Source organism: Nilaparvata lugens, chromosome 12 (assembly GCF_014356525.2).
Source record: "Nilaparvata lugens isolate BPH chromosome 12, ASM1435652v1, whole genome shotgun sequence".
Lineage (NCBI taxonomy): Eukaryota > Metazoa > Arthropoda > Insecta > Hemiptera > Delphacidae > Nilaparvata > Nilaparvata lugens.
This window is the reverse complement of record NC_052515.1, coordinates 3,321,790-3,348,771: the sequence shown is the minus strand read 5'-3', so window position 1 is coordinate 3,348,771 and position 26,982 is coordinate 3,321,790. Positions and strand designations below refer to the sequence as shown.

The following is a 26,982-nucleotide window of genomic DNA, read 5'->3' as shown; positions in this document are numbered from 1 at the left end:
GGCCGCCAACACTGGAAATTTATAAATTTATGTGTCCTTGACAGGCGACAGCATGGCACATACAAGTTAACCCCTTAGACCAGTTATAAAATAGACACGCTGGGAAGTCTAGCCTCTGAAGCCAACATCTACTGTCATATCACCCTATCGTGACGTCACGCATCGTATAGAAAACTTTCAGATTGTGTCTATTTCAGATTCATGGTGTTTTTAGGTTATTTCTAGCTATGGGCAAAAACGATATCGGTTAAGAGGTCAAGTCCAAGTTATAAATTTACCATTATTATTTAATGAAAATCCTAAATAAATGCTGTAAATCACCCCGAAGACTTCTGCTACTACAGACATTGACAACAGGGTTAACAGCTAGATGGAAATTCGATGAGAACTACTATCCAAAAATTAGTTGCCAGCCCGATTGGAGATCACTCTTGGAGTGATCCGTGGTCTAGTGGATAGAGTGCTTGCGTAGCAGCATAGAGATCCCGGGTTCGAACCCTCTCATTACCAGAAGTTTTTAACCAGATCACTCCCGTGTTATCGGATGGGCACGTTAAACTGTCGGTCCCGGCTGAAGTATGACAGTCGTGAGGCCCATTGACGGCTTAAATTATATATTCAGGCGGTGGGACCTTCCCGAAAGGGACTCCCCACCAACAAAAGCCATACGAATTTACTTTTTTACCCCGAAGACTTCTGCTACTACAGACATTGACAACAGGGTCTAGCTGTTAGATGGAAATTCGATGAGAACTACTATCCAAAAATTAGTTGCCAGCCCGGGAATCGAACCCGGTACCTCCCAATTGCTAGTCAGGAATGCTTCACCAAACTGACAATCTCTGGATAGCAGCGCTCATTTCATACAAAGCCATAGCGGCCAACCAGTTATAGATGGAATTAAATAGAGAATGCATTTATTCAAATGCTAATTAATATATCATTATTATTTAACGAAAATCCTAAATAAATGCTGTAAATCACCCCGAAGACTTCTGCTACTACAGACATTGACAACAGGGTTAACAGCTAGATGGAAATTCGATGAGAACTACTATCCAAAAATTAGTTGCCAGCCCGGGAATCGAACCCGTACCTCCCAATTGCTAGTCAGGAATGCTTACCCTTACACCAAACTGACAATCTCTGGATAGCAGCGCTCATTTGGATAGTTGCCAGCGCTGGCAACTAATTTTTGGATAGTAGTTCTCATCGAATTTCCATCTAGCTGTTAACTCTGTTGTCAATGTCTGCAGTAGCAGAAGTCTTCGGGGTGATTTACAGCATTTATTTAGGATTTTCGTTAAATAATAATGATATATTAATTAGCATTTGAATAAATGCATTCTCTATTTAATTCCATTTATAAATTTACAATATTATATTATTATAGCAAGTAAATTGCATTTACTGTAGATTCACTTCACGAATGTAAATAATAGTTTCTCAAGTAGAAAAGTGTTATCTATGTTGAAAGCTGCTATGGAAAACAATGTAATTTAAACACCACAAACACTTACACAACAAACTCTACAAAAAAGTTTTCTATAATCTCTATACGATGCGTGACGTCACGATAGAGCAATATGACAGTAGATGTTGGCTTCATCGACTTTCAGTATGAATATACAATGGGCCGTGTCTATTCTATAACTGGTCTAAGGTTAACCCTCCCTCAAGTTCCATGTGAATGCACTTTTTTCCTTCTAGTAAATGTGCAGTTGTTTTTCCTGACGTGTAGGAGCGATGATAATATGTACAGACCATGTACAAACAAACAATTACTAGTGCCTTATATAATTAGAAGTGGAATTGATTATAATATATGATGAATGAACTAGAGACAAATATGAACGCAGAAAAAAGTATAATATATTTGATGAACTGTAATATTATAAATGAAGAATACAACACCAAGAAACAATCATATTACTAAACAGAATTTTAAAGTATTTCTCATTTCCGATATTTGGCAGCCTCTCCTTCCCCGGAAGTGTCGATTCGACTAGACCATCATCTGTGTTAACAGGCACAGTGGTGAGCTATCTACTTTTTAACACACCCTCGTAAATTACAATTTCACCATTTTTGTTTGGGTTCATAGAGTGATTTATGTGTGTGTGAGGTTCAACCAAATTGTTTTGCTTTTTCATGTGATTTTCGGTTGGTTATCACTTAATTAACATGTAATATAGGCTAATATTAAATATTCGTTATTCAATATAATAACCAGACCTGGTTTCTAGGACATTTATTAAATCTAATATACTATTAAACCTGTAGTTTGAATGGTCCGATACATTTTATAAGTATCCAATTAACCGGTCCTTATTCTCCAATAAGTGAATAGTAATAATTGTCCAAGAAACCTGACCTTACTCTCCAATAATTTAATAGTAATAATTATAATTAGAGATCATCTTCATAGATAGACAGACTTATTACAATTTACTTAATATTATCATTGGAGATCTTCATATATATATATATAATATATATATATATATATATATATATATATATATATATATATATATATAATATATATATATATATATATATATATATATAGACTTTTTTACAATAGTTACTATGGTGCAGTGCCTAAAACCATTCTTTCCAAGGAATTTTTGCTCTACTGAGTAGAAAATGAGTACCATTGGTTCTTATGGGAAGTGTTTGACTTGATGAAAATGTGTGAACACTCTCATAAGATCTCATTGACATTTTTTTACCAGCACAGTAAAAATTTATTGAAAATCAGGTCTTTAGATCTCATGCTTACTTGCATGAATGAATGCCAGTCTGACATTCTCAATTGAATTCTCTAGTACTGTGTTAAAAAACTACATTTTTTATATAAATTGCATAACATCAGTATACAGTATTTATTTTTCGTGCTTCCTTTTTTTCCATAGTTTTATATTTTTCCTCCCAATAGAATGAAGCTCCTCCGCATCTTCCCTTCTAGTTGTGCTTTGAAAACTGCTATTAATTATTCTGATGCTTGCTTTATTAGTTCTTAAGTCTATTCCTACTGTCATTATTACGTGGATCTCAGTGTAGAAACTTTTTGTGCTCAATTTTCTCATTGTTAACGTTTTGGGGTGATTTCCACTCATTTTGATAAGCTGTCTCATTTTTACCCTGGATGTTTACTGTTCTCGAACATGTACGTGTACGTGTTAGTGTACCTTGTGTTGTGTATAACATACTAATATGAATAGAATAGAATATCTTTATTAGCCTCAATCTATATAATAAGAGAGAGTAGGGTTCTGTTTGTTCGCATCAAAACATGTCAACTTGTGGATTGCATACCGGAAAAACGGGAATGATTTAGATCTCCAAATTTTGCACTTAGATTCATAAATATCAATCTCGTGCACCTGGAAGACCAAATTTTAATTTTCCTTCTAGATTTTTCAGAATTAATGTTTAAATTTTATTAATGGTACATTCGATTTCATTAAAAAATCACCAAATCATATGGTCGAAATTAAAAAAGGAACATCTGTTTCTATATTGCTTTCTACCTGAAAAACATAGTTTTGAAACTTCGTTTTCCTGATGCAATGTTTAGGCCTACACGTGGCATGGATTGCTACGTTTTCAGCTAGAACAATTTTTGAGACAAATGCTAAATAAACGTCTACAGTTTCATCAATGCTGTATCGGCAATATGAAAACGCATGCAGTTAATATGTCTTTCAATGAAGGTGTTGTTATTTACATAAAGAAATTATATTCTTCCATTTTTATTTAATTAAAATTTCAAAATTATTCGAACCCTGATAGAATGACTGACTCACTGTACATAGGCCTATTTTGAATTCTTCTAGATTTTATTAGCCTACGTCAAGTTTTAAGAAAGACCCTTGCGAAGCACGGGTTATCTGCTAGTAGTAAATCAAAATTTGACATATAGGCCAGTCACCACAATACCATACATGTATTTATATACAATTACAGTGTATGGGGTTAAACATGATTCAATAATAAAGATGAAGGCTTTGTTGCACAAAAACTTGTTAAATTTTAATTGTAATTGAATGCTACAAAAACCAATCAAAGAAGTCTTTTCAAAAAAGCTTTCTCTGATTGGTTCTTGTAACATGTAATCAAGATAGAACTTGACAATCTTAGTGCAACCGGGCCTTAGAATATGACCCGATTGCACAAAAACCTGTTAGAATTTAATCATAATTAGATACCTCGAGAACCAATCTGAGAAGTCTTATTTTCCAAAAAAAACGTTGGTTCTCGTAGCATATAATCATGATTCAAACTTAATAAACAAACATAACTACACTTGTGTCTCCCCACCATTGAAAGCTATATCCTAATAATAATCAAACTTAACAGGCTTTTGTGAAACTGTGCCTTCCAATATAAATTGTGAGTTGAACAAGATTTGTTGAATAGATTTTGTTAGATTGTGCTTTTAAGAGTATGTTCAAATTGGTTGTGAGAATGTGCAAGTGCACGTCAGATCATGCATGAGCCGAGAAACAAAATCTGGAAAACGTCATTGAAACACGTTGTGACTTGCATGTCGCTGCTCACACTGAACGCAACCAGCAAGTGCACGCGTTCAGTGTGAGTGTTCCTTTTGCTCTTTCCAAATTTTGTTTCTAATCTGCGCGTTTGGTCATGCATGACAACGTGTGCACTTGCACATATACGCTTAAAATGTGTTCATACCCTAAACATGATTTATGAAATGAATCGTATGTTTAAACATGGAATAGAAGAACGCTTGTTTATTTCTCTAACTTTTTTTTAAGATGGGTTGTTCATTTTTTTTAACATAAATAGGAGAAAGTAACCCTTCACATGATTTGTGAAATGAATCGTATGTTCAAACTTGTGATAAACGAAAGTTTGTTCATTTCTCTAACATGGTTTTTAACATGCTATTAACATAATTTGTAAGATGAATTGTGTGCTTTTAGTGTGTGAAACTAGTTGATTGTTGCAATGCCTGATTTACAGCTGCATTTGGATTCTTCGGCTGCGGTCGTGAGCAATGAAAAATCGGAGAAAGAGAAGGAATTCGACTTCTTCGAGGAGCACTCAAATAATAACTCAGGGTTTGAGTCACAGTTCAAAACTTCTCAGGTATTTTAGGCCGACGCCTTCAATCATTACTGATTCTCCATTTATTTATTTATTTATACATTCATAGATACACTATAATTCTCAACTATGAATGATTGGGGAAGCAACAAGAGGCTTAAAGCCCAAAACTGTTCCTTTCCCAAATTAATTCTCTAGTATCTTTCCAATCAAAATCTTTCAATAATTATTACGAATCCCTCCAATCAAAATCTTTCGTACCGTAAAGGGGCGTTTATATCAGTCAAAGTTTCTTGAAATCAATTCCTTATAAAATGAATATATTTTGTAAACCTAAAGTCAAGTTTACAAGACAGATACTCGAATCCACTATATCATTTGTGTTCTGTGAGGTAGTTTTATGTACGTGTTTCTTTGGTTGATTATGTTTGCTTAGCTGGTACATTTTACGAGTCCATTATTCATGCTTACTCTAGCGTGGTTACAATTCAGTTTATTACTGCTTGCTCGTCATGCTTCTTTCAATCAATCTTTCATTTAATTTTTATTCAATGTCTCGTAGTGTTCAACTCATTACTAATTTTTTCATGTTGTGAATTACTTATGGATAGTTTAGTGGTATATTCACAGAATGTACAGTGAATCAGTAAAGTTAGTCTCAGAAATGAACTATTCATTTTTACTTTCCTTGCCCTATTACCATAGGTAAGGAAAGTATTGCTTTCCGAAAAAATAAGGTACCCCAATTTCTAAATTTCTATATGTTTCAAGGTCCCCTGAGTCCAAAAAAGTGGTTTTTGGGTATTGGTCTGTATGTGTGTGTGTGTGTGTGTGTGTGTATGAGTGTATGTGCGTCTGTGTACACGATATTTCATCTCCCAATTAACGGAATGACTTGAAATTTGGAACGTAAGGTCCTTACGATATAATGATCCGACACGAACAATTTTTGATCAAATGCGATTCAAGATGGCGGCTAAAATGGCGAAAATGTTGTTAAAAACAGAGTTTTTCGCGATTTTCTCAAAAACGGCTCCAACGATTTTGATTAAAGTTATACCTGAAATAGTCATCGGTAAGCTCTATCAATTGCCACAAGTCCCATATCTGTAAAAATTTCAGGAGCTCCGCCTCATCAATGCAGATAGATTCCCAATTATCAGGCTTCAGATACAATTGAAACAAAAAAAAATCAAGTGGAGTAGATTGAGCATGAAAATCTCTACAATTAATGTTCAGTAACATTTTCACCTAAAATTGAAAATAAGCTTCAAATTCGAGAAAATGTGTTTATTCAATTGCAAATTATTGTTGATTCTATTAAATCATTCACTATGAAGAGATATCAGACCTCATGTGTGTCTCCAGCGTTATTGCCCTGTCACCAGCTGGCTCAAATCTTAGAATAGTAGACTTGAGATGCGCGGGAACACTAGCGTCAGGTGATCAATTTTCATAACGGCAAGGAAAGTTGTGTGAGTGCGCCACACCAGATTTTTCATGTTGTGAATTACTTGTGAATAGTTTAGTGGTATATTCACAGAATGTACTGTGAATCAGTAAAGTTAGTCTCAGAAATGAACTATTCATTTTTACTTTCCTTGCCCTATTACCATAGGTAAGGAAAGTATTGCTTTCCGAAAAAATAAGGTACCCCAATTTCTAAATTTCTATATGTTTCAAGGTCCCCTGAGTCCAAAAAAGTGGTTTTTGGGTATTGGTCTGTATGTGTGTGTGTGTGTGTGTGTATGAGTGTATGTGCGTCTGTGTACACGATATTTCATCTCCCAATTAACGGAATGACTTGAAATTTGGAACGTAAGGTCCTTACGATATAATGATCCGACACGAACAATTTTGATCAAATGCGATTCAAGATGGCGGCTAAAATGGCGAAAATGTTGTTAAAAACAGAGTTTTTCGCGATTTTCTCAAAAACGGCTCCAACGATTTTGATTAAAGTTATACCTGAAATAGTCATCGGTAAGCTCTATCAATTGCCACAAGTCCCATATCTGTAAAAATTTCAGGAGCTCCGCCTCATCAATGCAGATAGATTCCCAATTATCAGGCTTCAGATACAATTGAAACAAAAAAAAATCAAGTGGAGTAGATTGAGCATGAAAATCTCTACAATTAATGTTCAGTAACATTTTCACCTAAAATTGAAAATAAGCTTCAAATTCGAGAAAATGTGTTTATTCAATTGCAAATTATTGTTGATTCTATTAAATCATTCACTATGAAGAGATATCAGACCTCATGTGTGTCTCCAGCGTTATTGCCCTGTCACCAGCTGGCTCAAATCTTTGAATAGTAGACTTGAGATGCGCGGGAACACTAGCGTCAGGTGATCAATTTTCATAACGGCAAGGAAAGTTGTGTGAGTGCGCCACACCAGATTTTTTCATGTTGTGAATTACTTGTGAATAGTTTAGTGGTATATTCACAGAATGTACTGTGAATCAGTAAAGTTAGTCTCAGAAATGAACTATTCATTTTTTTATTTCACTTCATTCACTTCTTTAATTACAGAAAACTATGAAACTATTCACTTTGATGACTGAAAACTATAAAACTATCCATTGATGAATTAAGTAGTTAGAGAAGTACACATTATTGGGGTCTGCCTCTGCCCCTTGGCTGTGTCTCCATATCAAGTACTTTTCTTGTCATATGATTGGTCGAGCGTTCATTTACATGTCCATTAACTTCCTCCAATAGAATGGTGCCATCCGCAGTATAGTATCATAGAGAAACAATAGCGTAAGTAGATATCCCATGGTATAGGGCGTTTATGTCGCAACTTTTACTGTTAACTAAAACCGATTATTGTCGACTATTGTAGATTTTTGCTGTTTTGTTGGGGTGAGAGTGTATGAGTGGCACAATATGAGAGACTACCAGCATCACACAGCTTCACGGGAAAGAACTACATGGAATATCGGTTTGAGATAACAGTAAAAGTTGTGACATAAACGCACCATACCATGGGATATCCACTTGTGCTATTGTTTCTCTACGGTTATACCCTACAATTGACCATTAGCTGTTGACCAATGAAGATTGATCGTCCTATACTTATTTTAAGATCCCTAGCAGAGACGGGATCCGTAATCGGCTGAACAGTATATAAGTTACCACTCTCTATCAAGTATCTCATCGTAGGGTATGAGTAGAATATTCATTATCTATATTTTTTCACCAACATAAAAATATCATGCTATGTTGATACCAGTAAGGATAAAATATAATATTACGTTTTAAATGCTTTCAATCTAAGTCAATGTCTTGTCGTATTTCGCAGACAATAAACAGTGGAGCTTCCTTGAACGGGGCACGTATCTCGTCGCGAGCCAAGCTGAGTAGCAACGAGGAGAACACTGCTAGAGTGGCCTCGTCGGGGTGTGCACTTGGAGCAGGCAGTGGCCCCTCTATTGATGCATTGCTCAGTGCTCCCTCCACCCAGCCAGATGTCACCCGCAAGCCGACTATTGGCACAAGGAAACCGCAGCCTAAACGCACTGGGGTCAGATTCATTTATTTATTTATTTGTATTATATATTCTATTAAAACAATCTATAGTAGTAGATTGCCTTCTTCCACCGTCTTTTCAATCGGCCAATCATATTCACCGTTAGTGTTTCCAATTAGCACGTTTTTTTTTCAATTTCAATATTTATTCACAACACACAAAGTAAAATGAGGAAAAACAATTACAATAACAGTAACAATAAATATAACACATAAAATATACAAGATAAAATTGCTAAAATGATATAGTGTGCTGGAAAAAAATAGGGGGGGGGGAATACCTTGCCAACTCTGGCCATTTTAATAACCTACTAGTGCCACCAAAATCTTGTTTCCTAATAGTTTTTGAAAATTACAATAACTTCTGGAATATCCCATGGAATGTACTGGATTGTGCACTTTTAAAAAAATATCTCAATAACAATTGAATAATGAACTTGCGACAGGTTGCATTGCAATTAAGCTTAATATTTTCTCAACAACAATATCTCAAAAATATCTTCAAAATATCTCAATAACAATTGAATATAATGAACTTGGGACCGGTTGCATTGCAATTAAGCTTAATATTTTCTCAACAACAATATCTCAAAAATATCTTCAAAATACCTCAATAACAATTGAATATAATGAACTTGGGACCGGTTGCATTGCAATTAAGCTTAATATTTTCTCAACAACAATATCTCAAAAATATCTTCAAAATATCTCAATAACAATTGAATATAATGAACTTGGGACCGGTTGCATTGCAATTTAGCTTTACATAAGACTTGACTTTTTACAACATGTACAACCAAAATATCATTAAGCCAAAATCATTCTTTTGATATTCCATGGAATGTAAAATATTTTGTAGTTCGTTTTATTCCTTCATATTTGGCAAAGGTGCGGAGTTGGAAAGGATAGAGCTATCTGCTTTGTCTAATGACAGACAAGGATAGCAACACCAATGTTAATCAGTTGCTGACGTTATAACAAATAAATAACTTGATTTCTCATCATAGATTCTTCAGGTTGTTGTTATATTTTGTTTCAATTACAGTTGGGAGCTAAGAAGACCGGACTGGGTGCAGAGAGAGTGAAAGCTAACTTTGCCGAGATAGAGAGAGAGGCCGAATTGGCCGATCAGCTCAAAATGCAGGAAGCGGAGAAGAAGACGGTATCGCCCGAATTGAACAAAGAGGAAGAGGAAGCTCAGGTGAAATAGAAACATTTCTTTAGTAATTCATTCTTGATATTAGTTCACCTTTAGTGAGGTCCACGTTATAATGTCAGTCGAGGAAGATAGGAGAACAACGTTGCTGATTCTCTGCCTTGCCTTCTATAGAATATAGCTGATACCGGTATATTTGATGTAATATTAACTGTTCATTCTGTTCAAAATTATCAGTCAAGAAAATATATTTGGCAATGATTAAAGGATAGCAATATCTGCTTTGTCGAATGATAGACAAGGACAGCAACATCAATGTTGCCATTGTAACATGGACCTCACTATAGAAATATTTCCTTCTTAAATATTAGTTTTCCTATCTATAACTCGGAATAAATATCCATTCAGACCCTTCTTCGTTCACATGTACCATTAATAACAAACTAATCTATTTCATGGTGTTTTCCATGACGAAACACTTTATAACTTCAAGTTTGTTGAAGTTGATACACTTTGCTCCAATGTAAATATACTAATTGACTTACTTTTTCGGTTGCTCAAAGTCATATATTTATATAAATATAATTATAAACTATACAATAATATAATGTTACATTACAATTTGTATTCTTGTTTGATTATCTTATTAATTTTAAAGGGTACTATAATTCTTCAATGTTGTTTTCCATCACGAACTGCTTATTATTAAATCACTTTTTGCTTTTAGAAAAAACGACTAGCAGTCAGATATTTTACAATAAATGAATTAATCACTCACTGTGACAACGTGATCTTTCGGCAGTTCCGCCATCTTCTTGGTTGTCAACAATCAATAATTATACACTTATCTTCTTCTTACAGCTCAATCGTTTGATTGGTTGGCAGCCTTCCATCTAAATCTGCCCATTGCTACTCTCTTCCATTGTTCATAGCTCATAGCACTATAAGTACACTTATATTATGATATTAATTATGGCTCGGTTTTCAAAATGCTGTTGAATCTCAACTGTGATTAAATACCACTAAAACTGATTGATGAAGCCTTCTTTTCAAAAAAGCCTTTTCTGATTGGTTCTCATATCATTTAATCATGATTTAAATTCATCAGGCTTTTGTGCAACGAAGCCTTTAACTTCCAGAAAACAGTTTATGATTTGAATACATAAATCAAGAAAATAAATCGCATATATTGTAACTTATGAAATGCAATATTGATACAGACGTATGTATTAGCTTGTATGTCATTAGCCTGTGCGCTTGGCTCACACACTTCAGCGGTTACAGCCATGAGCACAGACTTATCGTACCATCACTTTTCAGTTTGTCACGTTTTTAATTAGACCCTTGTGAAGCGCGGGTTACCTGCTAGTAACTTATGAAATGTAATATTGGTGTGTAAAAATGTTCAGGTAATGGAGTTCAAGTTGAATTGATTGATAGTATAATTTGCTGTGTTTATCAAGTACTTGGATTATTGATAAAATTCAACATCCATAGATTATCATCCATCAACAGAATTGTATCATTTGTACTGCTGTTATTAGATTAAAAAAATATATTTATTATTTTTAGAACTCATGACTGGAGCTCAAGGCTTCTTTCCCCAGTCACGCCAAAACTATTGTATTTTAATGATTCGATTTATTTGTAAAAATATTTCTTGTATTTGGCAATGAATCCATTATTCATTGTTGGCAGTTGGCTTCAATGCGGCTGGCTTACCAAGACTTGAGCATTAAACAAAAGAAGGAGGAGGACAAATTGAAAGCAGTCGACCCGAAGAAAGCTCAGCAAATTGAACGCCTTGGAATGGGATTTGCCTCCAGATCGTAAGTTTAACTTCACTTTAAACTGAATAAAAAGACTAGATCGTGTCCAACCACAGATTTTATTCAGTATGGACATAGACAAGTATAGTATAACAAGATATTCCATGATTTGTAGAATTCATTCAGTTTGGAAGTTTTGTATCTTATGATGTTGTGTATCAAGTTGATATGATACTGTATCGTTTTGTGTTGATAATGTATCATGTGTGGTGATACTCTATCATTGTTTGTGTTAACATAGATACATGGATAACATTTAGCATGAGAATATATCCCTTGGTATAGGTCGTTTATGTTCCAGATTTCACTGTTAACTCAAGCGGATTACTATCGACTACTGTCTATTATTACTGTCTTGGCCGAGTGAGAGTGTAAGAACGGCACAGTATGAGAGACTACCAGCGTCACATAGCTTCACAAACAAGAATAACTATTGGTTGTCCGAGAGATATTACTTCTAACATAAAGAGGGAAAACCAGTTTCTCCTTCCACAGGTTTTAGCATGGAAAGAGAAGTGAAGAGGAGTAAGCATGCGGTGCACAATTGGATGATGACACAAAAGTAGGGATAATGCTGTTAGGTAGTGGCAGTGATTAGTGAAGGAAAGAGCATCGGACTTCTCTGTCTTCGAGAGAGAGTCGTGTAAAAAGTAATATCTCCTGGACTATATCAGCTTGATTAACTTTATTTGCAAGATAAATAATGCCTTATACCATGGGGTATCTTCTTCTACTGTATTCTCTTGATGGTATTATTAACATAATTTCACCTTCACAACTACATGATTAAGATCATGATGATTGATATCTTGATCATACTCCTTTTGATCATAATCATCTTGAGCAAACTCTGGTTCATCTCTGGATCAATTCGTATGATCACTAATAATTGATGAAAATTTACAATTAAATTATGCAAATTCTTAATTGTTTGAATTTATTGTTGCAGTGGGGTTTCGCATTCAGCCATAAGCGACATGAAGACAATAGAACAAGAGACTCCGGCCAACTCATCCAACAAGAGTAAGCGATCCACGCTCATGGATTCGGACACTGATAACTACTTTGACGATTTCAATTTTGTTACAACATCGTCGTCTGGATTCTCCATGTGAGATCATTGTCAGATTTGGATATAAAATAGAATGTATTAATAAAAGATTAAGGTGAAATGAAAGAGATGTTGTTAGTTTCACATAATTCTGTGGAATCATGTGGAATTATATTTTGTATTATATTGTAATTATGATTTGTGATTGCCAATGAATTGAGTGGAACTGACAACATCTCTTTCATTCCAGTTTAATATGGAGAAACTCCACAACTTGAGGCATCATCGTCAGTGGTCTATTTTGGTTAGAGGCCAAATGCCGGATGCAAAACAGCCGGTTGAATTTTAACCGTGTTTAATTCTGGGAGAACCAATCAGAGTCTTATCAAAAAGGCCTTCTCTGATTGGCTCTCATGAAATTAATCACGGTTTAAACTTGACCGGCTTTTGTGCAACCGGGCCCAAATGCTCTTATTTTTCTATTGCGGATGATGCTCATAAAAATGAGCTTTTTGATTGTGCGTGGATAATGGAAAGTGCGTTGGTAATAATAATAATATCGTGTGACCTGGCTGGCTCAGGTCTAGTGTCAGAGTTTTCAGGTCGCAACTGATCAATTTCAGGGCCTCTGACATGACCTAACGACTGCTTTTTAGGCAGCCGGGACCGACGGCTTAACGTGTCCATCCGAAACACGGGAGTGGCCCGAGATAAATATTTTGCCCGGGCCGGGATTTGAACCCGGGCCTCTGAATCATAAAGCCAGCATCTGATCCACTCTGCCGTTGGTGAATTGATGAGATGATCAAACGTCCATGTCATCGGCAGGATTCGAACCCACGAACCAGGCGGTGCTAGCAGACCGAAGTTTGTAACGCTCCTTACCACTAGACCAACCCGGCCTCATTTTAATTTTTATTATTTTTTTTAATTTTTATTATTTTTTTTATTTATTATTATTTCATCCACTGACCTCCTTTTATTTGGACTTGTCAATGTCGTAAGTCAATAAAATACAGAATAATTACCTAATAATCCAATAATTGATTTGATAAATTAATAATGATGATTGCAATAAATTAAATGATTGATTTGATTGATTATCGTTGTCAGGTAGAAGACCGTATACTAATGATTTAGGGCCGGTTTCCGAGCTCGGGATTTAGCTAAGTTCTAGACTTTAACAGCTGGAGTCAGAAAATTGGCAGAAAATCCGTAACGGGGCGTAATCGTAGACCACGTTTAATTTCAATTTCGAAAAACTAGAAAATTGAAACCAAAATAAAATCAAGAGAAGATAGTGTAAAGTTTCAGCTATTTTGAATTATTTAGGAATGTTTCATTTCGTCAAGGAAAAACGTTTCCAATATTATAGAAATGAGAAATTAAAGATTATCATAAAAACGGCGACTCCGTTCCGGAAAGACAATTTCCTGACTCCAGCTGTTTATAGTCTAGAACTTGGCTAAATCCCGAGCTCGGAAACCGGCCCTAAATCATTAGAATACGGTCTTCTACCTGACAACGATAATCATTCAAATCAGTCATTAAATTTATTGCAATCATCATTATTAATTTATCAAAACAATCATTAGATTATTAAAATGTTGCCGGGTTGGTCTAGTGGTAAGGAGCGTTACAAACTCCGGTCTGCTTCGTGGGTTCGAATCCCGCCGATGGCATGGACGTTTGATGGTATTATCAATTCACCAACGCACTTTCCATTAACCTCGCACAAGCCAAAAATCTCATGTGGGCATCATAAGGTCTAGAACTTAGCTAAATCCCGAGCTCGGAAACCGGCCCTAAATTATAGATTTTATTAATGACTAATGAATTTACTATGATTGAATTTACTATGATCCAATCACCTCAATAATTAATTTATTTGATGGATATTGTCAGGTACAAGAGCGTATTTTAATTATTGCTTTGATCTAATGACTAATGAAGATTACATCTAATTTAATGATGGATTTAACGATCATTAAACAATGATGTTTATTTGTAGGTACAAGGGCAGTAGCAACAGTTCTCCCCCGGACCGTGACAACCAATCTGGTCTGGATTCAATGATGTTTCTCGACCACTACAACTGCTCCTCCTCATCTAACAACCCCTCCTCCTCATCTAACAACCTCTCCTCCTCATCTACCACCACCTCCTCTCGCAACCAGGCCAACAAGGGTGGCGGGGGAGGAGGGGGTTGGTGGGAACCCCAGCCGATGAGTGCCACCATTACGTCACCAGCCGACAATCATAACAACAATTCTAGCAGCAGTGGTTACAGCAGTAGTAATCGCAACAGTTCCAGAGGTGCGTTTCTAATTTTATATTAGATGTATTTGTTTATAGTAATGCCCAGTCCACACGTTGGTCCAGTAAGCTTGGCTGGTAGGCTAGGCCGCCATCCATACTGCAATGTGACCAGTGCCCAATCAAGGCCAGCGTTGGCAAGCGCTCGCTACTCGGAGCGCTGCATCAAAATGGCATATTGAAAATAGAGATAAAGGTTGATAATATTAACTAGAAGGAACACAATAAAAACTTTTGAAAAGTATTGCAATCAACCGCTCAAGTTAAGATAGGTAACAAAACTAGCCGAATGTTCAGTGTTACTACTGGTGTTAGACAAGGCGGTGCTCTCTCTGCAACACTATTCAATTTGGTTCTAGAGATGGTGCTCCAGAAACTCGGCACAAGCGGAACTATAATCAACAGAACAAACCAAGTATTAGCTTATGCAGATGATGTTGTCCTAGTCTCAAGAAATCAAAATAGCTACAAAGAAATGTTTAGCAAAATGAGGGAAGAGGCAAGAGAGGTGGGTCTTGAAGTGAACATAAATAAAACTAAATATATGAGAATGTCTGCAAATCAAGCAAGAAGGCAAGTATGTAATCTGGAAATAGCCGATGACTGTGTTATAGAAGGCGTCAGAGAGTTCAAATACCTTGGGGTAACCCTGACAGCAGACAATAAGACCAGTCAAGAAATACACAATCGGATAATGATGGGCAACAGAGCATACTTTGCTAATCAAAAAATATTTAAAAGCAGGCTCATATCCAGAAAAACAAAGGTGAAAATGTTCATGAAGCTAGTGAGACCAGTTGTAACCTATGGGGCCGAAACATGGACTATCTTGAACAAAGATGAAAAAGCATTAAGGTCATTTGAAAAAAAAATGTACAGAAGAATCTGGGGACCAATATGTGACGGAGGAGTGTGAAGAGCCAGATTCAATGTTGAGATAGACCAGGCCATTGGAGCAGGAAATATGGTGCGTTTCATAAAGGCCAGAAGGATTGAATGGCTTGGACATTTAGCCAGAATGAGTGACGAGAGGGTACCATCAAGACTCCTGGAAGAAAGAATGCTTGGGACGAGAAAGAGAGGTGGACCACGGACAAGATGGCTGAACGACGTGATTGGAGACCTCCGGGTGCTGGGCGTGGCATGGCAAACTAGCGACGGAGTGCTCAGGATAGAGACGAATGGAGGCGCTATGTTGAGGAGGCCAAAGTCCACCCAGGACTGTAGAGCCGGATAAAGTAAAGTAAGTAAGTATTGCAATAATAATTCACAGAAAATCAACTCAAAAATCACAACTCAATTATTATACAGGACACAGAAAAACCAGCAGAGCCGACGTCAAAACAGGAAACTGCACGCATTAGGGTAACCGTCCACTGGAACCGTATTCAACCGATCCGTTCGGCCGCTGGATCGGACGAATCTCCCGGCTATTAATTCGGCCGAACACGGTCGACCATTGAAACCGTTTTTGTCAGTCTAGTTCAGTAGTTGGCTGGTTGCCAGAAAGTGAAGTGGCAAGCTAAAGGTTTAGTTAGTAGGGAAAGTCATTCTTCTGTGTGTGTTCACTCACAAAGATAATAAAACACAATTTATAAAACAGAACAAGCTCAAAAAACAAGAACAGACAAGAGTGTGAAACAATTTTGAGGCTAGGATGATGTTGTCTCAGCTCGACTTCGGACGGATAGAGCCGGAAAATCCCATTCAATTCGGATCGAAAACTTGATCGGCCGGAGACGGCCGTGCACGGACGTATGAACCTGTTGCAATGGACGAGCATCTATGTATTTCTTTGTTGGGGGGTCGTTCGGACGAGTTCGGTAGTTTTCGGCCGATGCCAGTTCGGACGAAATCGGTTCCAGTGGACGGCCCACCTTAGTTACAAGTGTGGATGGGTGGTTTGCCAGCGCTGGTCTCCGCTCGGAAAAAATCGTAGTGATGGCCAACGAACGCCAATCTAGGCCTTTTTATAGTGAGAGTCAGAGGAAATGATAGGAATACAGAGTTCGAATAATAGAATACATGATTAATATAATGATAAAATATAATATATTTTATTTCTTTCAATTAATGATGTAATGATAGAATACAGAGTAGCTGTGGTTCAAGTCATCCCGGTATATCTGATGTGATATTATTAATTGTTGATTATTGTTAATAATTTAATATTTTAATAATTCAGTGATTTGTCTTTTCGGTCTCAAAATTTTATAGTTTTTTCAAAGTTTGGAATTTTTAATGAATTGTTATTGATTTAATTTAATTTTGAAGTATTTTTAATTTAAAAATAATTTTTGTGTGTTTCGAATTGTAAATTGAGTGTGTAATGGGAGAATGTTAAGTGACACATAACCTAGCTATATTTGGACTGTTGTATAAATTAGAATTGGAACCGTTTTGGGCTCATAAGCCTGTGCTACTTTTCTGTAAGTTGTGTAATTCTGAATGATTGAATAAATAAATAAATAATGAAGATATCCCATGTTATAGGTCGTTTATGCTCCAAATTTCAAGATATGATTTGTATTTCATTCGTGGTTTAAACCAACGGTTGATCTATCTCCGATCTTGATAGAGAGTTAGTGGGGAGGATATTTTAATATTCTTTCCGAAGAATGGACATTGGTATGTCCAAAGCTCCGCCAATTTATGTAGATGCATAACAATATAATATCTATAGTTATTATATTACAAATTACTTTTTCATATCATATACAGTTCAATAATTATTTTCTTAGTCTATATTATGTAAATTAATCTATAATTTGCTGTATTGTAAGCTATTGTATATAAGTGTATAAGCCAGTATATTGTAATCTACATAAATAAAGTACTCAATCAATCTGAATCATTAGAGTTGTGCTGGTATGCTTCACAAGTCTTTCCATATACATATTAAGGATTATACTATGCACAACTATTGTAATTAATTAATTTGAAGTGATCTATTTGTATAAATGAATCAATGTTTGATGTTGTGTAGGAGGTCGTGAAGCCCCCACTAGCACGAGTGGTAGTAACAGCCCGGCCGGTAGTGATGCTCAAAAGAAGTTCGGAGCTGCCAAGGCGATATCATCCAAACAGTACTTTGGAGACACCAACGACTCTACTGTGAGTACTTCATGGTCGCCATTTTGTCTATAAAATTCTTTGCCTTTCAATGAATAATACTTGTTCAATGAATCCATCTTTCAATTCTGTTAAACTAGTTTTTTTCGAATGTTCCCAACGAAGAATTACATTTTGTTTCTCGAATTCGTTGTCTTTCAATTAATAATACTTGAACAATGAATAGATTCCTCCATTCTGTTAGACTAGATTTTTCGAATGTTTTCAACAAAGAATTATATTTTGTTTCTCGAATTCGTTGTCTTTCAATTAATAATACTTGAACAATGAATAGATTCCTCCATTCTGTTAGACTAGATTTTTCGAATGTTTTCAACAAAGAATTATATTTTGTTTCTCAAATGCGTTGTCTTTCAATTAATAATACTTGGACAATGAATAGATTCCTCCATTCTGTTAGACTAGATTTTTCGAATGTTTTCAACAAAGAATTACTTTTTTTTCTCGAATTCGTTATCTTTCAATTAATAATACTTGGACAATGAATAGATTCCTCCATTCTGTTAGACTAGATTTTTCGAATGTTTTCAACAAAGAATTACATTTTGTTTCTCGAATTCGTTGTCTTTCAATTAATAATACTTGAACAATGAATAGATTCCTCCATTCTGTTAGGCTAGATTTTACGAATGTTTCCAAAAAATAATTCACTATACCATACTGTTAATAGAATAGGTTGATATATGAGGTTCAAGTTGAACTGATATCGGTGTTGTTAGATTGTGTGAAATTGAGTATTTTTCATGCTTATTATATATAGTGCAAAGGCTGGCCACTAAACCTAGTGCCGCAGTGCAGGATGGTTTCTCACAGCTTGGCGTTGTTGTCATTTGATATGGGTGTCTGGCTTGGAAGTGTTTCGACCGCATTGCAGGATGACTAGTAACGGTTGCCGGAAGATCAACAGCTGGGTTTTTTTCGTTATTTTTCGTGATAGAGAAATTCTGATTGCAGATTCGTTCTCAGCGACCCCAAGTTTAGCCTGAAGGCTCAGAATGTCAACAATGTTTTTAAATAATTAAAAATCATAATGAAAATTCATTAATATGGTAGGTAGTACACCACGTTTCTGGAAACTTTTTACTGGTGACTGGAGTTTTTATTGATTATAGGTAGCACAAAAATCAAAATAGCCGTGAGAAAGAAAACTGCTGATGAACGCGAATAAGACCGCCACTCCATTGTTCTATTGTCTCGGCTGCTTGGCTGAGCCTGGCTGGAGGGATCAAATAACCGACTGGATTGATCTTTCGTCTGTCCACCAGGCGGAACTACGCCGACCATTGCTGGGTGGAAGATGTTACTGCGGCCGCTCGCATTCCCACCAACGCTGCTATTATTTGCTGTCTCAGCGCCTAGTCCGATTCAGCCAAGCATCCAGCCTGCACTGCGGAGCTAGGTTAACGGTTGAAAGTGCATGCTCATACACTGTCAGCGAGAGGCTTCTTACATGAAATAAACAACCAATAAAAATAAATAAACTAGAGTTTTTGGAAGCAAATCTTCAATTTTTCAAAATTGCCTATTTAACTCAAACGTTAAAGAACATGAATTCAAGTAAACGCCCTTTATAAAGCTTTGTAATTTTGTTAGTAAATTTCCAATGTATGGAACTGGACAATGTATACATTGAAGAGTTTTTGGGCAATAGCCTTTTTTTTTCTTTTCCGACTACTGTATTGTTTGCTCTATCCAATAAATAAATGTATAGAATTTTGTTTATATGTATTTGTGAATTTATATTAACTTGGCAATTTATCTATTGTATGTTCAAATCAAATATTCCGTACTGTATTTTATCTGTCATTTTGTTTCTTGTTTAGTGGGAACGCAAATCGAACCTGTCTCGGTTCGAGGGTTCGACAAGCATCTCGTCGGCCGACTACTTTGGGCGGGCAGAGACGATTCCCGGGGGCGGTGGGGTAGGGGGTGCGGGCATCCAGACCCCCGACCTGGATGATGTCAAGGAGAGTGTGCGACAAGGTGTGACCAAAGTGGCCGGCCGCCTTAGCTCTATGGCTAACGGATTTATGTCATCACTGTCGGTAAGATTTAAAAAAAAAAATGTTCTCCATCAATTCAATCGATTATTTAATTCAGATAAATACAGATATTCATATAAGATACAAAGCTTCAATTGCTGTTGTTTTAAATGTAAAAATATCGAAGTTTCCACTAGAATAGTTTTTTAGTGCAAAATCGCCTCGTAACTAGTGTTTAGCGGTTATTCAATATTTAAACGTAATGACAATGATGTATCTTAAGAGGGCTACTTGAAAGCCTTATAATTACAGAAAATCACTCATAGTAGGGGACTAAAGTGCGAGATAAATTTCTTCTAACACGGCTCTTTCTCAAAGACGGAGAGGTCCGATGCTCTATCCTCCACGAATCTCTCCCACTACCTAGCAGCATTCTCCTTCTTTTGTGTCTGTGTGAGAGAGCTTTGTAACGCTTCGCTCCCCTCCACTGGCAATGTTCCAAAATGATATGTCTGTGTATGTTACGGAGATGTGTTCATCACAAGAACTTGAAGCGAAATGACACGGCGCATCCAATTGTGCGCAGGATGTCCGTCTGTGACTATGCTACAAACTGTGGAGGGAGAATTGGGTTTCTCCTCTTCATGTTAAAAGTAATTTATCTCGCACATTAGTGATTCTCTATAAACACATCTTATTTGTTAATTGGAAATTTTTGAAATTATGATCGATAATCTTATTGGAAATTGATTAGTTTTCTTTTGAAAGTTTCAATCATTGTAGGCTACGATAGAAACTTCTGTTTCTAAAGTTTGGGGTCTTAAATTTTAGTGTCCACTTATATAGTCGACTATGGAACAGATGAAAAAATTTGAAGAAACTCGTTGATTGTATTCCTGTAATGAGGAGACATGATTCTCTAGTCAAAATAAAATTTATCTATAATTAATTCGGATTTTATGTTCATAAAATTATGAATTACATTCAATTATATTTATACGATTTTCTGGATTTAATGGTGGACAAAAGTTTTACTAAAAGTTCCAAGAAATCAGGGTCCTCAATTTTCTAAAAATTGTATACTGTCTGTCTGTAGTTTTCTGCTCGTAAGCAGGTCCTTCTATATGGCAGCAGCCCTCCACTCTCTTCTATTCTCTGCCAGTCGCTTTGTTGTATAGTAGCTCATCCCCTCCTTGATGTCGTCCAACATTTTGTATCTTCTTCTGCCTCTTCCTCTTCTTCCCTGAATGGTCCCCTCCATGGCATCCACCAACAAGCATTGCCGTCTCATCCAATGTCCCAGCCATCTCCTCTTTCTTCCCTTTATCACATCCAGCAGACTCCTTCTTTCCCCAATCCTCCTCAACACCTCCTCGTTTGTAACTTTATCCCTCCAACTGATCCCCTCCATCCTCCTCCATATCCACATTTCCAATGCCTCAAGCCTCCTCTTATTCTCCTTTCTCAGCGTCCAAGTTTCTGCACCATACAGTGCCAGACTCCAAACATAGCACTCTATTAGCCTTTTCCTTAGTGACTTGTCCAGTTGGCTACAAAGAATTCTCTAAAACTATACTATACTATTATGCTGTATTTTATGCGCACAACTTTATCTTTATTTTGAAAATGACATTTTTTCAATTTTCTATCACGCAGCGCAAATGACAGTTTGGATCATTGCGCCAATTGGTAAATAAAGTCTGATTCTAGGATTTTGAAATATCTGGTTTTCAATGTGTGAATGGTATGATGTGTGTTGTTTAGAATTTGAGAATCATTCATTCAAAAGTTGTGTCCAAAATCGATATTGTTTTGAAGCCTGTTCCAGTAGATGTGTTTTACCAACCCTTATCACTTACTTTTTGATTCTGTTCACGAAGGCTCAACTCACACTTACGCGACTCAGGTCGAGAAGAGACTGCGATTCTAGTCGAGAGCATGTGTTTCCAAATGGTGACGTCGCGGAGACTAGGATCGACTGGTCTGAGTATCCCCATTTGGAAACACATGCTGTGTCGAGAAGAGACTAGAGTTACAGTCTCTTCTCGACTTGAGTCGCGTAAGGCCTAGCGCACACAGAGCAACTGCTTTGCAACTACAGTTGCAAACCAGTTTGGCGCGCAACCTTTTGGTGACTTCGGCAATGTATTGGAGTAGGGAGACGCACACTGTGTGACCGGTTTGTGACGATCTCAAACCTGTCTGAAACCAGTCGCTTCCAATCGTGGGCCCGCGGTTGCAGTTGCGTTGCAGACTTCAGTCACACGTGATCACGGGGTGTTGTGTTGTTGTTCTGTTGGTTTTTTAACGGCGCATATTGTTAAATTAATATGAGTGACCAAGAAATGAACATTAAACTAGTTGGAGCAGTGGAGAAACATGAAGCACTGTACAAACTCCCAGATTATTCACGGAAAGATATAACGGAGAAAGCATGGAAAGAAGTGGCAGCTAAAAGTACTCAATGGTCATTTTTATGTGGATATGTTTTATTCTTATGTAAATTTAAAATAACAATAAAGTTGACTTATTAAACTTACCTCAGAGTGATCATTAATCTTTCCTATGCTGGAATACATTCCCTCAGGTGTGTGTCCATCTTCTCCAAGGAAGGGCCAACCAGTCTTGTTAGTTCCAAAAACGTATCTTTTGTCATTCGGTAAAAAGATTTAAACTTCCTATCTGATTGAGACAACTCTCTAGCTGCTACAAATAGCCTAGAGTCTACATTATTTCTTAAATAAGGGTGGACCCAATGCTCTCTTTGTGTTCTTCGCCGCTTTCGGTAAAGATAGTAGTTAATGACATCCTCTTCGTCTGAGTCTGATGACATGATAAGCACAAATGGTCAAGGCAATGCCTCAAAACACAGCGAACTAGGCCTACAAAATACTCCACTATTTCACATTAGACGCAACTGATTCACAACTGACCCGTTGACGTGTGCGGACAGAAGTTTTGTTTCAGTTACAAACTAGTTGCAGATGCAACTGGTTGCCGACTCTAGTTGCAGAATAGTTGCTCTGTGTGCGCTTGGCCTAAGTGTGAGTTGAGCCTCACTCTCTGAATCTCATCACTTCTGAATATGTATTTATTATTCTAACTTCATACTTCTCTCTCTAACTAAGATAATTCAGTCAAAGATAATCTGAGATAATGCATACCATATTATTTCAATTTTTCCATTGTGCTTAGCGTTCTGAACTCAAATCTCATGAAATTTCTACATTCTCATTAAAAAATCATAATATTCTGGAAACTTTCCTCAAATCACTCTCCATCATTGAATACATGTTGTAAAAATCATTATGTGTTGCACTATATCTCATCAAATGCCACTTCATTCATCTTCAAGAAAACTAAATATTCTGTGTACCTTTCTTCTTACAAATTAAAATTTGCACTCCATCTAAATGTTAGATAGTTGCAAGACAGATTTATTATATTCATTCACGTAATCCCTTTGCACTTAACTAAATGAATAATAATTGCACATTTAAGGCATGTGTACATTATCCCTTCGATGTTTTCCTTGTAGTTTGTTGTATAGTATATTCCTAGTAGGTGAAGTTTGTGAAATCATGTCAAGTGTATTTGATTTATTACTCATTGTTATGTGTGTAAACGGTTCGTTTCCCCAGTATACTTCCTTTGATGTATGAGTTTGTTATATTCTCTGTTGTATTAATTATTGTTTTATTTATAATTACAATATGTAAATTACATTTTTTCATGAATTTATTGTAAATAAATGAATATTGTTTAAAACGTTGCAATTCCAAGTTATTACTTATTGACTGGCCAACATTTAAAAAAAATGATGGTTATTTATTTATTCGTGGACAGAATCACAAATCATAAAAATATGATTAGGAAGGAACAACAGGCTTGGTCCAAATCTATTCCATTCCCAAATTTTGATAAATTAATAAATGTCCAAAAAATAGGTTATGTTTCTACTTTAAAACGTTCAAGTTCAATTTTCGTCCAAAAATATATATAAGCTAAATATTTTGAATTTAGAGAAATTAAAACACCAAACTATATTTAAATACAACACTTAATTATCACTTCATATTGAATTAATCAAGTTATTTTATAAAATTTTGAACCCAAAAATACACACAACTTCTCTCACTAAACACAGTTATGAACGTTCCCTCTCAATTATCTTTCTACAGATGGAAATTACTGAGATATTGCAATTACTCATTTGCTAATGAATAGTTATAATTATTATTAAACGAAAATCCAGATTAAATGCTGTAAATTACCCTGAAGACTTCTGATATTGCAAATATTGACAACAGGGTAAACAGCTAGATGGAAATTCGATGAGCGCTACTATTCAAAAATTATTTGTCAGCCCGGGAATCGAACCCGGTACCTCCTAATTGCCGGTCAGGAATGCTTACCCTTACACCAAACTGACAATCTTTGGATAGCAGCGCTCATTTTATACCAGGTTTAGCCTGTTGTCAATATCTGCAGTAGCAGAAGTCTGAAGGGTGATTTACAGCATTTAATTTGGATTTTTGTTTAATAATAATAATATTTCTTTTGTAATTATTGTAATCAGTGTAATTAATTTTCTTAATTATGGATAGGATCCGCTACATATTTAATAAAAATACTAGATATTTTTGCCCTATTGCCCAACCACATGTTTTAATCTGTAATTAATCTTGAAATCTGTGGTTGAACCTTATCTTGTCTTTTATTCAGTATGGATAACTACCACAATTTACCTGCACAACTACTATGATTTATTACATATTTATTTATGGTCTACAAGTTTTTTTTTTTACTAATTTTTCGTTTATTTTTCAGGATAAATACAGTGGTTACTGACCTATCCATTCTGCATACATTCCAAACCTTGTCTTCTGCACCGTTATGATTGTCACTTCCAGGCCTCCTCATCAGCGCATCATATTTATTCTATTAGACATATTGATAACAAGTTCAAAATGTGAATTGAACATTCTTTTAAAAAATATAATCACAAGTTTTATTTTTTGTTAGCGATCCATGGTTTTTTCAGTAGATTTTTCATGTTAGCTATCACTCTTAGGTTCGGTTGCACAAAAGCCTGTCAAATTCATTCAAGTCTCACAAGAACCAATCAGAGAAGAAGGTTTCTCTGATTGGTTCTCGTGGAATTTAACCACGGTAGACATTTAACTGGCTTTTGTGAAACCGTGCCTTATAAGCTTAATGCCTTTTTTAAATCTATTTATTCTAAAACTATCCTATTGAATTGTGTCCTTGTATAACTATGTGTTTTTTCCAATATATTATCCTGAAAATATTCTATTTAATTATTGTATCATTGAAAATTGATTAAGTTTCGTTGAAATTTTTTGTTTAAATTTGTTCTTATTGTGAACAGTTGTTGAATGTGTTTAGGAGTTTGCTCTGAGTTTAATTGTTAATTTATTTTAATAGATGATAATTTGAAGAATTTAGTGGCATATACTTTTGTTCCCCCATGTAAGAGAGATAAATTTGAAATGAAAAACAGGGCATTGGTTCAAATATTGTGTGTATTGCTTTAAAAGCTTCTTCACATTAAATTTTATATTATTTATTGCACTTGCTGCTTAATATAAAACGTAACTTATTTAATAAAGGTTTTCAAAGTTCATTCAGGTTTTAAATTGAAATAAGTGATTAATATTATTTTATAATACACGCATTTTATCCATTTCCAATCAATTTGAAACGTATATCATTAAAACTTCCAAAATACCAAAAATAGAGTGATGATTAACCTATTGTTAATTGGAATAAATTGTGATTGAAACAATAGAAACACTGAATATTCCACGCAAATAAATGATAATTTATAATTTCCTTAACTAAACGAATACAGGATTAATTCTTCCTCAGAAACAATCCTTTATAATATACTTGTTTTACCTAACTTTTGTATATGAAGTTTTAGTTGGCATCTTTTATACTGCTGGTTTGATTTCCAAACAAAAAGTTTATGCCAACACGTTTTAAAACTGTTTAATCTTCATCAAACCACAATTAAATCTTTGAAAGACTTTGAAAGAAAATCTCATATTTTATCAGTTGCATTCTGTTCCCAGTTAATCACGATAATTCTTACATCAGTCATAATTGTTATTCAATTTAGTTGTTTTTTTTTCAAGTTTTCATGCTATTCTTTTCTTGTTTACTTTCTGTTTTTGTCTCGTATTTTACTATTTTATCATGGAGTTGTATAGTAGTATCAGATATGATTAGAAACTATAAAATTGCATTGAGATTTTATTGTAAAAATAAAGTTGTAAATACTGTTGAGAATGTTTTAATTTAAAACCTATTCAATTAAGTACATCTTCGTTCTATTTATACTATCTATTTGATCTAATATATTACAAATAGAAATTTATTATAGATATTTTTATGTAATTGGAAGTTTTATAAGTTATAAACTTCCACTGCTTTCAAATGGTTTTGTAGCATTACTAAAACGGTTCTGCATCCTGTACTTTTGCCGTATGATATCAGAATAATTTTCTCTTGATCATCAAGTAAGTATAATAATTATTAAGAATAGTGATTAGGGGAGACTAAAAATTGACGGAGGTTTCCCAAGTACAAATATTTTTTAATGTATTATTTTACCGTCTAAAATAAACATAAGTTAACAACTTATTTGAATAAATTTCCAAGAATCAAGATATTCTTAACACAAAAGCATTGTGAAATGAATCTAGAAGCACAAAAATATTGAGGAATAATAACAAAGAATCTAAAAAATCAATCTAGATTCAATTTGAATTTTCCCGCATTCACGAATTGACTCACCTTTAGTAATCAGCTGTTTCTGAAGTAAAGCAGCTGATAGTTTTCTGTAGACGTCACAGTAATTTTAGGTTATGGCCAATA

At 35.4% G+C, this 26,982-nt stretch overlaps 1 protein-coding gene across 5 annotated transcripts in view; it reads left to right on the top strand.

The window, feature by feature from the left end:
* The window catches only part of LOC111055560 (ADP-ribosylation factor GTPase-activating protein 2), a 31,979-nt gene extending 5,590 nt beyond the window's left edge, over positions 1-26,389 (top strand). Inside the window, exons 4-14 of one of the 5 annotated variants that reach the window (XM_039438685.1) lie at positions 1,977-2,037; positions 4,996-5,121; positions 8,387-8,608; positions 9,659-9,814; positions 11,468-11,598; positions 12,548-12,709; positions 14,661-14,965; positions 17,952-18,079; positions 19,921-20,142; positions 21,736-21,768; positions 24,910-26,092. In XM_039438685.1, coding sequence (XP_039294619.1) covers positions 1,977-2,037; positions 4,996-5,121; positions 8,387-8,608; positions 9,659-9,814; positions 11,468-11,598; positions 12,548-12,709; positions 14,661-14,965; positions 17,952-18,079; positions 19,921-20,142; positions 21,736-21,744 — 1,522 coding nt within the window. In that variant the 3' untranslated portion in view covers positions 21,745-21,768; positions 24,910-26,092. Of the gene's footprint in view, positions 1-1,976; positions 2,038-4,995; positions 5,122-8,386; positions 8,609-9,658; positions 9,815-11,467; positions 11,599-12,547; positions 12,710-14,660; positions 14,966-17,951; positions 18,080-19,920; positions 20,143-21,735; positions 21,769-24,909 lie in introns of all 5 variants that reach the window. The other 4 variants (XM_039438684.1, XM_039438683.1, XM_039438682.1 and 1 more) reach the window with 4 other exon arrangements.
* Positions 26,390-26,982: the final 593 nt, after the last annotated feature.